The 14150-nt window shown below is 39.9% G+C and overlaps 1 protein-coding gene across 5 annotated transcripts in view; it reads right to left on the bottom strand.

Moving 5' to 3' along the window:
• MSH4 (mutS homolog 4) overlaps positions 1 to 14020 on the bottom strand; it is a 35702-nt gene extending 21682 nt beyond the window's left edge. Inside the window, exons 1-4 of one of the 5 annotated variants that reach the window (XM_072127601.1) lie at positions 13936 to 14020; positions 9369 to 9533; positions 7146 to 7309; positions 200 to 310 (exon numbers count right to left, since the gene is read on the bottom strand). In XM_072127601.1, coding sequence (XP_071983702.1) covers positions 200 to 310; positions 7146 to 7217 — 183 coding nt within the window. In that variant the 5' untranslated portion in view covers positions 7218 to 7309; positions 9369 to 9533; positions 13936 to 14020. Of the gene's footprint in view, positions 1 to 199; positions 311 to 7145; positions 7310 to 9368; positions 9534 to 11811; positions 11951 to 13271; positions 13469 to 13585 lie in introns of those variants that run through there. The other 4 variants (XM_072127599.1, XM_072127598.1, XM_072127600.1 and 1 more) reach the window with 4 other exon arrangements.
• Between the last annotated feature and the right edge of the window lie 130 nt (positions 14021 to 14150).

Genomic DNA, 14150 nt, shown 5'->3' with positions numbered 1-14150 from the left:
GCTGCTGCCATAGCTCGGTTATGTATTACAATGAGATAAATGATTACATAACACATTATGGGTGACTACTGACTGTTAAAACCCCTAAAAATCACATGTTAAAATATAAGTAGTATCCAATATATAGATGACAAGTTATGGATTTCTTCTCAAAAAGTTTACAGAACCCAAAACAGTTCAACACAATCAAACACTTCACCTTAAAGTTTTCGTTGATCAGGCGGAACAGTTCTGTGGTCTTTCCACCTTCACACGAAGTATTTGGCATCAGTATCTCTAGAGGTGTGAGAATCTGGAGTTTTGTAATTACCTAAAATATTTCAATGCAATATTATAGAGCCAATACAATGATCCCTATACAATGATCCCTATACAATGATCCTTATACAATGATCCTTATACAATGATGCTAATACAATGATGCCTATACAATGATCCTTATACAATGATCCTTATACAATGATGCTAATACAATGATGCTAATACAATGATGCCTATACAATGATGCTAATACAATGATGCCTATACAATGATGCTAATACAATGATGCCTATACAATGATGCCTATACAATGATGCTAATACAATGATGCCTATACAATGATGCTAATACAATGATGCCTATACAATGATGCCTATACAATGATGCCTATACAATGATGCTAATACAATGATGCCTATACAATGATGCTAATACAATGATGCTAATACAATGATGCTTATACAATGATGCTAATACAATGATGCCTATACAATGATGCCTATACAATGATGCTAATACAATGATGCCTATACAATGATGCTAATACAATGATGCCTATACAATGATGCCTATACAATGATACCTATACAATGATGCCTATACAATGATGCTAATACAATGATGCCTATACAATGATGCTAATACAATGATGCCTATACAATGATGCCTATACAATGATGCTAATACAATGATGCCTATACAATGATGCTTATACAATGATGCCTATACGATGATGCTTATACAATGATGCCTATACGATGATGCCTATACAATGATGCCTATACAATGATGCCTATACAATGATACCTATACAATGATGCTAATACAATGATGCCTATACAATGATGCCTATACAATGATACCTATACAATGATGCTAATACAATGATGCCTATACAATGATGCTTATACAATGATGCCTATACAATGATACCTATACAATGATGCCTATACAATGATGCCTATACAATGATGCCTATACAATGATGCTAATACAATGATGCTAATACAATGATGCCTATACAATGATGCCTATACAATGATGCCTATACAATGATGCCTATACAATGATACCTATACAATGATACCTATACAATGATGCCTATACAATGATGCCTATACAATGATACCTATACAATGATGCCTATACAATGATGCCTATACAATGATGCCTATACAATGATGCTAATACAATGATGCCTATACAATGATGCCTATACAATGATGCCTATACAATGATGCCTATACAATGATGCCTATACAATGATACCTATACAATGATGCCTATACAATGATGCCTATACAATGATGCTTATACAATGATGCTTATACAATGATGCTTATACAATGATACCTATACAATGATGCTTATACAATGATGCTTATACAATGATGCTTATACAATGATGCTAATACAATGATGCCAATACAATGATGCCTATACAATGATGCTTATACAATGATGCCTATACAATGATGCCTATACAATGATGCTTATACAATGATGCCTATACAATGATGCTTATACAATGATGCTTATACAATGATGCCTATACAATGATGCTTATACAATGATGCTTATACAATGATACCTATACAATGATGCTAATACAATGATGCTTATACAATGATGCCTATACAATGATGCCTATACAATGATGCCTATACAATGATGCTAATACAATGATGCCAATACAATGATGCCTATACAATGATGCCTATACGATGATGCCTATACAATGATGCCTATACAATGATACCTATACAATGATGCTAATACAATGATGCCTATACAATGATGCCTATACAATGATACCTATACAATGATGCTAATACAATGATGCCTATACAATGATGCTTATACAATGATGCCTATACAATGATACCTATACAATGATGCTAATACAATGATGCCTATACAATGATACCTATACAATGATGCCTATACAATGATGCTTATACAATGATACCTATACAATGATGCTTATACAATGATGCTTATACAATGATGCCTATACAATGATGCTTATACAATGATGCCTATACAATGATGCCTATACAATGATGCCTATACAATGATGCTTATACAATGATGCTTATACAATGATGCTTATACAATGATGCTAATACAATGATGTCAATACAATGATGCCTATACAATGATGCCTATACAATGATGCTTATACAATGATGCCTATACAATGATGCCTATACAATGATGCTTATACAATGATGCCTATACAATGATGCTTATACAATGATGCTTATACAATGATGCCTATACAATGATGCTTATACAATGATGCTTATACAATGATACCTATACAATGATGCCTATACAATGATGCTTATACAATGATGCCTATACAATGATGCTTATACAATGATGCTTATACAATGATGCTTATACAATGATGCTAATACAATGATGTCAATACAATGATGCCTATACAATGATGCCTATACAATGATGCTTATACAATGATGCCTATACAATGATGCCTATACAATGATGCTTATACAATGATGCCTATACAATGATGCTTATACAATGATGCTTATACAATGATGCCTATACAATGATGCTTATACAATGATGCTTATACAATGATACCTATACAATGATGCCTATACAATGATGCTTATACAATGATGCCTATACAATGATGCTTATACAATGATGCTTATACAATGATGCCTATACAAAGATGCTTATACAATGATGCTTATACAATGATACCTATACAATGATGCTAATACAATGATGCTTATACAATGATGCCTATACAATGATGCCTATACAATGATGCCTATACAATGATGCTTATACAATGATGCTTATACAATGATGCTTATACAATGATACCTATACAATGATGCTTATACAATGATGCCTATACAATGATACCTATACAATGATGCTTATACAATGATGCCTATACAATGATGCTTATACAATGATGCTTATACAATGATGCTAATACAATGATGCTTATACAATGATACCTATACAATGATGCTAATACAATGATGCTTATACAATGATGCCTATACAATGATGCCTATACAATGATGCTAATACAATGATGCCTATACAATGATGCCTATACAATGATGCTAATACAATGATGCTTATACAATGATGCCTATACAATGATACCTATACAATGATGCTAATACAATGATGCTTATACAATGATGCCTATACAATGATGCCTATACAATGATACCTATACAATGATGCCTATACAATGATGCTTATACAATGATGCTTATACAATGATGCTTATACAATGATACCTATACAATGATGCTTATACAATGATGCCTATACAATGATGCTAATACAATGATGCCTATACAATGATGCCTATACAATGATGCTAATACAATGATGCTTATACAATGATGCCTATACAATGATACCTATACAATGATGCCTATACAATGATGCTTATACAATGATGCTTATACAATGATGCTTATACAATGATACCTATACAATGATGCTTATACAATGATGCCTATACAATGATGCTTATACAATGATGCCTATACAATGATGCCTATACAATGATGCCTATACAATGATGCTTATACAATGATGCCTATACGATGATGCTTATACAATGATGCCTATACGATGATGCCTATACAATGATGCCTATACAATGATGCCTATACAATGATACCTATACAATGATGCTAATACAATGATGCCTATACAATGATGCCTATACAATGATACCTATACAATGATGCTAATACAATGATGCCTATACAATGATGCTTATACAATGATGCCTATACAATGATACCTATACAATGATGCCTATACAATGATGCTTATACAATGATGCTTATACAATGATGCTTATACAATGATACCTATACAATGATGCTTATACAATGATGCTAATACAATGATGCCAATACAATGATGCCTATACAATGATGCTTATACAATGATGCCTATACAATGATGCCTATACAATGATGCTTATACAATGATGCCTATACAATGATGCTTATACAATGATGCTTATACAATGATGCCTATACAATGATGCTTATACAATGATGCTTATACAATGATACCTATACAATGATGCTAATACAATGATGCTTATACAATGATGCCTATACAATGATGCCTATACAATGATGCCTATACAATGATGCTAATACAATGATGCCAATACAATGATGCCTATACAATGATGCCTATACGATGATGCCTATACAATGATGCCTATACAATGATGCCTATACAATGATACCTATACAATGATGCTAATACAATGATGCCTATACAATGATGCCTATACAATGATACCTATACAATGATGCTAATACAATGATGCCTATACAATGATGCTTATACAATGATGCCTATACAATGATACCTATACAATGATGCTAATACAATGATGCCTATACAATGATACCTATACAATGATGCCTATACAATGATGCTTATACAATGATACCTATACAATGATGCTTATACAATGATGCTTATACAATGATGCTTATACAATGATGCTAATACAATGATGTCAATACAATGATGCCTATACAATGATGCTTATACAATGATGCCTATACAATGATGCCTATACAATGATGCTTATACAATGATGCCTATACAATGATGCTTATACAATGATGCTTATACAATGATGCCTATACAATGATGCTTATACAATGATGCTTATACAATGATACCTATACAATGATGCTAATACAATGATGCCTATACAATGATGCCTATACAATGATGCCTATACAATGATGCCTATACAATGATGCCTATACAATGATGCTTATACAATGATGCTTATACAATGATGCTTATACAATGATACCTATACAATGATGCTTATACAATGATGCCTATACAATGATACCTATACAATGATGCTTATACAATGATGCCTATACAATGATGCTTATACAATGATGCTTATACAATGATGCTAATACAATGATGCTTATACAATGATACCTATACAATGATGCTAATACAATGATGCTTATACAATGATGCCTATACAATGATGCCTATACAATGATGCTAATACAATGATGCCTATACAATGATGCCTATACAATGATGCTAATACAATGATGCTTATACAATGATGCCTATACAATGATACCTATACAATGATGCTAATACAATGATGCTTATACAATGATGCCTATACAATGATGCCTATACAATGATACCTATACAATGATGCCTATACAATGATGCTTATACAATGATGCTTATACAATGATACCTATACAATGATGCTTATACAATGATGCCTATACAATGATGCTTATACAATGATGCTTATACAATGATGCTTATACAATGATGCTTATACAATGATGCTTATACAATGATACCTATACAATGATGCTAATACAATGATGCTTATACAATGATGCCTATACAATGATGCCTATACAATGATGCTTATACAATGATGCTTATACAATGATGCTTATACAATGATACCTATACAATGATGCTTATACAATGATGCCTATACAATGATACCTATACAATGATGCTTATACAATGATGCCTATACAATGATGCTTATACAATGATGCTTATACAATGATGCTAATACAATGATGCTTATACAATGATACCTATACAATGATGCTAATACAATGATGCTTATACAATGATGCCTATACAATGATGCCTATACAATGATGCTAATACAATGATGCCTATACAATGATGCCTATACAATGATGCTAATACAATGATGCTTATACAATGATGCCTATACAATGATGCTTATACAATGATACCTATACAATGATGCCTATACAATGATGCTAATACAATGATGCTTATACAATGATGCCTATACAATGATGCCTATACAATGATACCTATACAATGATGCCTATACAATGATGCTTATACAATGATGCTTATACAATGATGCTTATACAATGATACCTATACAATGATGCTTATACAATGATGCCTATACAATGATGCTTGCCAATTGTCCAGTCCTGACCAGAAATATGGCCACGTACTGCTCTGTTATCATACAGTGGTACAGGCAATATAATATATACAGGCAGTCCCCGGGTTACATACAAGATAGGGTCTGCAGCTTTGTTCTTAAGTTGAATTTGTATGTAAGTCGGAACCATATACTTTATCATTGGAACTCCAGACAAATTTTTTTGGTCTCAGTGACAATTGGATTTTAAATTTTTAAATGTTGGGTTGTCATCAGAACCAGGATTAATAATAAATCTTAATTGCAGACACCTGTGATATCTGTTATAGCTGTTTATTGTAGTCTAGGGCTAAAGTACAGAAAATTACCAATTACCAATTTGTAACTAGGGGTTGTCTGTAAGTCAGGTGTTCTTAACTAGGGGACCACCTGTATATAGAAAATAAGTTCTGACCGGAGCTCCCGATTCTCTTGCTTCTGTATGTCCTTCTTCTTCCAATATGTCACTCACAAATGCAACATATGTGTTGGTCTGAATAGCGGTATATTCTTATCAGAGGACTCAGGAATTTGTGCTGGACGAGTGTGAATTTGGGTTTACTGGATCAACCCTTGACTGTTTGTAGCTCCATGAGAGAGGTGTGCAGCACATAGCTGTTATTGCTGTATTTTTTTATAATATATATATATATATATATATTGGGATTTACCTTTCAATGCTCAGTGGAAAATCTATTTATTTGTCTAAGCAGTGAATGGAACCTACGTGGCAGAAAAAAGTGCAACAAAAGAATTTGTGCGCCTTCTGTCATTTGGATCCCTTCCCGACTTTGATTTGTAAACAAAATACTGAATAAGATGCATAAAGCTCAAGTCTGTAAAACAAGTAAGTGTTCACCTTTACATAAATGCTGCTGTCTGAAAACTGAGATAAAACCACATCAGGATTCTTTAAATCCAGACTCGCCATTCCGATTTCTCCTCGGGCGAACCCTCTCCCCTCCACTACTGCCACGACTACAGAGGCCGTGGAACGAGCCGATGTGGAAGATGATGTTGTTGCTGGAAATTAAAAATGTTATCTATTATACAGGAGAATAACACAACTAATCAGTGCAGGAAATGATGAGTGTAGTAGGTAGCTCTACAGGAAACATAAGTAAGTGTGAGAGAATACTGAGGGTTTATGAGAGTAAAGCATTACATGGAGTATTTACATCTTTATAACAAGGAAACATGGAGGCTCCATGCACATGATGACTGGTATGTGCAAGAAAACCTTAAAGGGACACTCCAGTCACAGCTGATTCATTGAATTGTACCTTGTGCAGGACCTGAAAGGAGGAGCAGGACCACCAGGATCAATGATTGTAAATCATACACACTTACATGCTGGTGTGTGGCCCCCCTGCCAGGATCTGCTCTAGGTTTACCTTCCTTTACCTCTGTTTTTAAGAAAAAAAAAGTTTTAACAATTATGCAAATGAGCCTTCATTTAAATCTATGGAGCCCGCAGCCCCTCAGGTGCATTAGCATAATTTTTAAAACCCTTTTTTTTTTGTAAAAACAAAGTCCTAAGAAGCTAAACGAAAAGCAGAACCTGACAAAGGAGGCACACACCAGCATGTAACTGTGTGCTTGGTTTACAATCTTTCATCCTGGAGGTAGATGAAAGGGGTTGTCGAAAATTTAAAAAAATATGGCCACTTTCTTCAAAAATTAGCACCACACCTGTCTATGGGACACAATCATACAGTGTAGCTCCATCATAATATTCAGTCTGCAGGCAGGTGTGGCACCATTTCTTAGGAAGCAGACAGACATGTTTCCTTTATCTTGCACAAGCCTCATAAGGGCTTTGAGAAATTATGGAGCGACTCTGGCATAAAAATAAAGGAAAATGTCTGGGATTTGCAGCAACTTTCAGCCATCATTTACATGCAGCAAATCACCCCATATCCACAGCAATATTCCAAACCCACAACGTAAATAATTTTATTCTGCAGGTTTTTTTCACAGCATGTGGATAGGATTTATATAAATGACATGCACCATACTCTTGATGTAGATTGCTGTGGGGTGGAAAAACGCTTAGTGATGCTACTTAGTGTATTCCACCTGCTCTATCTTTTGCGTCTCACACAAAATTAAAGGGGTTTTCCCACGAACAAAAGTTAGGCCCTATTTACAGATCATGAAAACAAGGGGTCCGATGGGGTCCATATTCCTCTGTCAGACTAATGGAGCAGACGGCCGTGCATGACCGTTCTGCTTCATTAATCTCTATGGGGCTGATGGAAATTTCCGAGCGCCGCGCTCACCAATCTCTGTCTTCTCCATAGAGATTTTCGTGATCTGTGGGGGTCTCATCACTAAGACCCCCACTGATCAGCAGGTTAGGCCCTGTCCCGTTGATAGGGCCTAACTTTTGTTAGTGGGAAAACCCCTTTAAAGAAAACCTACCACCACAGATCTACCTATTAAGGTAGATCGGGTGGTAGGTGCCTCTATTGTACGTGAGGATAACCCATTTAAGGGCTAATCCTCACGTCCCCTGTATCTTTTTAAAACTTTAATTTTGGTGATATGCAAATTCCGCATGAAGCTCCGGCTTCATGCGCAGAACCCAGCTTGGGAAGATGTCAGGGTGGCCGGAACGTAAGAGGCTACTGGGGCATGGAGTAGCCGCACCGTGTAGCCTCAGCATCGCCTACTCAACGCCCCAGTAGCCTCTTTTGAAAATTTGCATATCACCACAATTAAAGTTTTAAAAAGATACAGGGGACATGAGGATTAGCCCTTAAAAGTGCTATCCTGATGTACAATAGAGGCACCTACCGCCCGATCTACCTTAATAGGTAGATCTGTGGTGGTAGGTTTCCTTTAACAGACGTGTGCACAAGCTTACAGAAGCAAATGAGGACGTAGAACATACGGCTTGCACATTTCCTCATTTCCTCGCTGTGTGCATGTAGCCTTGCTCTTATAAAATGTGTTGTCATGTTATCACTGATAAGATCACCGTAGGCCTCACTCTGATGCCACCTCCAGTTACCTAAATGCAGGGGCAGAAGCATCGCCCCCCCCCGTGCTCCGCTTGTTAGTCACCGGACAGCCCTACCTGTATTTCCGGTCACAGGAGTCTGGATCTTGGATTTGGTAAAGTAGCCGCCCACCAGTTTTCTGGCGCAGGAACTTCCGGGAGCCCGACAAGAGCTGCTGCTATGGGAGTTAACATTGGCGCTGGCATTTTCGGTAAAAGAGCTTTTATCTGCAAAATAGGATTCTGTGAATAAAACAAAATGACAGAAAACATTAGTAGGGGTCACATAGCAGCGATACACAGTCCATTACAGCCATTACACGGCATATTCTGATGTGCAGATATATCAATACCCAGAATGCTGTGGTTTACGGGAATATGTATTCACCGGTGAATTACAAAATATACACAATTACACAAAGGCAAATTCACATCAAGTTTTATGGATTCGGTCAGCGCATGTGCAACACCCTCGCCGATGCAAGGCGGAGGAGTGGTTGCGAATACGTCCCACCATGTAGCTTGCAGCCTGTGTAGGGTCTAGTCAGCCCCACAGCATGTCACTACATCACACTACATAGTCCTTATAGGACACAGGGGAACACTGCAGTAGTAGATCCTGCCTGGCAAGGCAGGAGTTAACTGTTTTGTCTGATGTCAAATGTGTCAGCCAATCACATGTGTTATACTTTGAGATGTAAGCTGAGATATAATTGGAGGAGCAGCCACCACCTGACCAGGGGAGTAACAAGACCCTGTCAGGAAACTTCCAGAAGAAGTGAGTTCTCTCAGAAGAGAGTAGAGAGCAGTCAGACCCAGGAGTCTGCAGAAGCAGACTGGAGTTACTCCTGTACAGACTCTGTACAGCTAGCACACCAGACCAGAGCAGGAAGAGCCTAGCCCCTGCCTGAAGAGTGGAGCTAATAGCTAGTAGTGAGGAAAGGGGTTTCATCCTACCTTTAAGGGTGATACCTGAAGCAATCCAGGACAAGCTGAAGCTTCCTACCAGGACACAGCTGCCTCCCAGCCTGCCCTATACATCCAGGCTGGCGCTCTACATCCTGTGGCTCCCTCCAACTACATCTCAGCACTCCACTACTCTGTTAAAGGCAAGTTGCTGAAGTTTCCTGTCGGTTCCAATAAAGAACTGTAAGTTGTTTTTGTTCAACCTCTGCCTCCGTCTGGTCCCTGCTACTACAGCTGCCATCATCACCGGCACCCTGTCCACTACACAGAGACTCATACTCTAGACACCAAAGGATTGCCCCAGGGAGATCCGCTATAGCAGCCTCTCCCTCCATATTTCTTGCCAACACCACCCTGCTGGAGACCTGCCAGGCTGTAGGACAGCCCTCCGGTCCCCATACCAAGCACCGTGACACTAGCGTGCCTAGGCCGCAACCGCCAGCCACTCAGGTACTGCGGGCCCCGGCTGACTCCAGGCCCCGAGAAAAGGCTAGGCCCCGGTGGGGAATGTTGCACATGCGTCAGTACAGCTCCCAGTGTATACACTGAACATACTCTGCCTGCCCAGTATACATTGACTCCAGTTACGGCTTTCCACCCTTCAGTGGAGGTCATAAAAGCCAATAGCAGAAGTATTGCATCCATACCCGAACTCAGCTGAACATATGCTCAAAAAGATCCCCATTGATGTAGATGATAATATAAGAACCGTGAAATAACTGGGGAAACACCGTGATCATCACTTCTACACCTGCTGCTTTCACTGTATAAGCAACAGGGAATGTGCCCAATGTATCCTCACAGCGAGATGTGAGTGTAATACAAGAAACCACGTGCACTATTTATGGGAACATTTCAGAGCAATACTCTGCAGTATAACATACACAGCCATGAGCTTCTAGAAGAGTAAGAACATATAGATGCAGACCAACAAGGAAAACATCCCCTTCCTAATGGTAAGGTGTAAATGTGTCGCCTAGACCGGGTGCCCAAGCTACAACCAAAATACAAAGTGCCAGCACAGCAATTAAAGTAGCTATATGTTCTACCACAAATTTTAATCTTATCGGCCTCTAGAGGACAACAAAACAGTTGAAAGAAGAAGGGGCAAATTTGGACTAATGTTGTAGCATCTCACCATGGCCCCCTGTACAGGAAGTAGCCCAGAGGAGCTCTAAAGATAATCCTACCCCCTTTCCACACGTTCTACCTCTTCCTGCCGTCCCAAGCTTTATAATAGCCCTGAGAGCAGCATTTCTGGAGTCGCCTGGGACTGCAGGATGATTCTTTGAGTTCTATGTCGAGTGCTATATTGATGGCTTGAGTGCCCAAAAAGAGGGCTCCGAGTGCCTCCTCTGGCACCCGTGCCATAGGTTCGCCACCACTGGCCTAGAGGATGTCTAATGATGAGACAATTAATTTAGTCCCCGCCCACAGATTTCACATAAGAAATCTGCAGACAATCAGAAGCAGACACAACCTTTAAAAGTGTTGGCCACTTGGAGCAAATTTATCCAGGTAAGTACAAGACCCTGGTCAGCTATATTGTAGTTACCCTATTACATGTTGCCGGGAGACATGACACATATGCACTTGCCCCTCTAACCACTGATAGGGGATTGGCTCTGATGGAGGGGTCAGCATAAAATAATGACTGCACAGCCCCCGCCATCCACCAGGAGACAGCAGGACATGTGACATCACAGGAAATGCTGCAGCCCGGGGGGTCATGTGACCCGCAGCAATTAGGATAAGTATTAGTGATGGGAATTCCAGCTCTTCTTAGCTATCCGGCTCATTAAGCTCCGCTCACTAAGAAGAGCCGGCTCTTCTGGCTCCTGAATGGGTCCCTATTAAATATATAATAGGGAGCGGCAGGCCAGGCAATTACCCCACGCCACTCCACTTTTGACCCGATTGTATTGGGATAAAGGGGGTGTGGTGAGCCGATTAGGGGCGGGGTAAAGTGAGCTCCTGTCATTCACGAACAAGAGCCGGCTCTTACTAATAAGTATAATATGGGGGACCCTAGAAGGGTCTTCTATTTACCCTGTTAAAGTTTTCTATAAGTGACCAACCCCTTTAAAAGCAAATGTTGCCTGCATAAAGGTCCTGAAAGATGTGATGGGACATCCGGCTCTTCTTAGTGAGTTGGATCATTAGGCTCCGCTCACTAAAAAGAGTCGGCTCTTCTGGCTCCTTATTAAATATATAATAGGGAGCCTCAGTCCAGCCAGTCACCCCACTCAACTACAATGTGTAGCCCAATTTTATCGGGTTAAAGGGGCGTGGTGAGCTGATTAGGGGAGGGGTTAAGTGAGCCATCGGGTTATAGCAGGGAGCCGGCTCCTGACGTTCACGTTCGCAAACGACCCATCACTAATGACAGCTCCCCTGACTACAGCTCTACTGCCTGGCTTATAGGAACCTTAGTTTCTGCACCTCCTTCACCAGGTCATGTTGTGGAGAAAGCAAAGACAATGGAAAGGAAAGGGCCTAACTTGCTGATTGGTGGGAGTCTCAGGGATGAGACCCCCACAGATCACAAGAAAGGGGGGTCCGAGGTGCCTCCATCAGAGCCCGTGTCACTCCCTGAGATGAGTGGAGCAGGCGGCTGCTCATGTCCGTTCTGCTCCATTCATCTCTATGGAGGTGTGTGTAAGGGTGACGGCACACGTGGTGTTTTGAACACATTTTGGGCCCTTTTTATGCAATCCATTAAAAACGCATGCGTTTTTGACAGGTTTGACCAATTATCTTAATTCAAACGGGTCAAAAACGCATTCAAAACGCCGCGTGTGGCATCGCCCTTAGGTAACTTGTTGCACACGGCCTCCCATCTGTGTAGGAGAGGTAAGTACCTCCAGCTCACGCCTCATATATATATATACATGGTCACATCTCCCGGCGGAGCCCATTACAGCGAGCTGTAGCCCTAATATATGAGGAGCCCTGCACCAGCGCGTACACAGGGGTAACAGGACATCACCAGCCAATGTGAGGGGGCAATTATACCCTGTGGTGGGGGAGTGAGGGGCAGAGATTAGGGCACATTACACTCCTCTTTGCAGATGTTGGAAGGAAGGTGCTAGGGCTCCATTATCAGGGGCACAAACTATTTTTGTAACTAAGGAAATAAAACATTGAAGAAATCTTGGTGATTAAGAAGTGGGGAGTCGCCAGCCAATCACATCCCGGGTTTCATCTGCCTCAGACCCTTAGGAAATTGAGAGCTGGCATGTGATTGGCTGGTGCGCTGCACTAGTTCTTCTCATTCTGCCCCAGCTATGACTTCTGCCCCTATAATCTGCTTGTGTTTTGCCCCTCACCCTTATTCGGGGTGCTGCAGCCAGGGGTCACTCGGTTTTTATACACAGTGGACGCCCGACTACTGCAAGCAGTGGAGCTGTCGGCCGGGGTCTTGAGGAGAGACGTAATGGCCGGGGGTCCTGATGAAGGCGCCGACTCCCGGCCTGAGTAACACGAGGAGTCTGAGGAGCCCGGAGTGTGACGTGGGGTGCCCGGGAACCCCGACATGTGACGTGTGACACCCGGGAATCTGGACATGATGTCACTGGCTCCACCGCCGCCGCTGCGCTGATGACGTCATCTGGAAGTGGCGGGAAAGTTACCTCAGACACTGTTCACACTGTGCAGAATGTCACCAGCGGCTCCTTACCTGAATATCGTCCTTCAAGCACTAATTATTAATTTATTCCTGAAGTAAAACTTGTAATATTCCCACGATGTTTCTGTCCCATTTATTAACCACATATTTATTATGAAAGAAAAAATGTAAAAACCAAAAAATGTAAAGCCATTTTTAGACGCATCTAATACGTATTTGTGTCTCCGCATTACAGACGCCTGAGTCCGGGCGCACACAGAATCGGA

Source organism: Engystomops pustulosus, chromosome 10 (assembly GCF_040894005.1).
Source record: "Engystomops pustulosus chromosome 10, aEngPut4.maternal, whole genome shotgun sequence".
Lineage (NCBI taxonomy): Eukaryota > Metazoa > Chordata > Amphibia > Anura > Leptodactylidae > Engystomops > Engystomops pustulosus.
The sequence above is the reverse complement of the archived record's forward strand: the minus strand, read 5'-3'. Positions and strand labels throughout refer to the sequence as shown.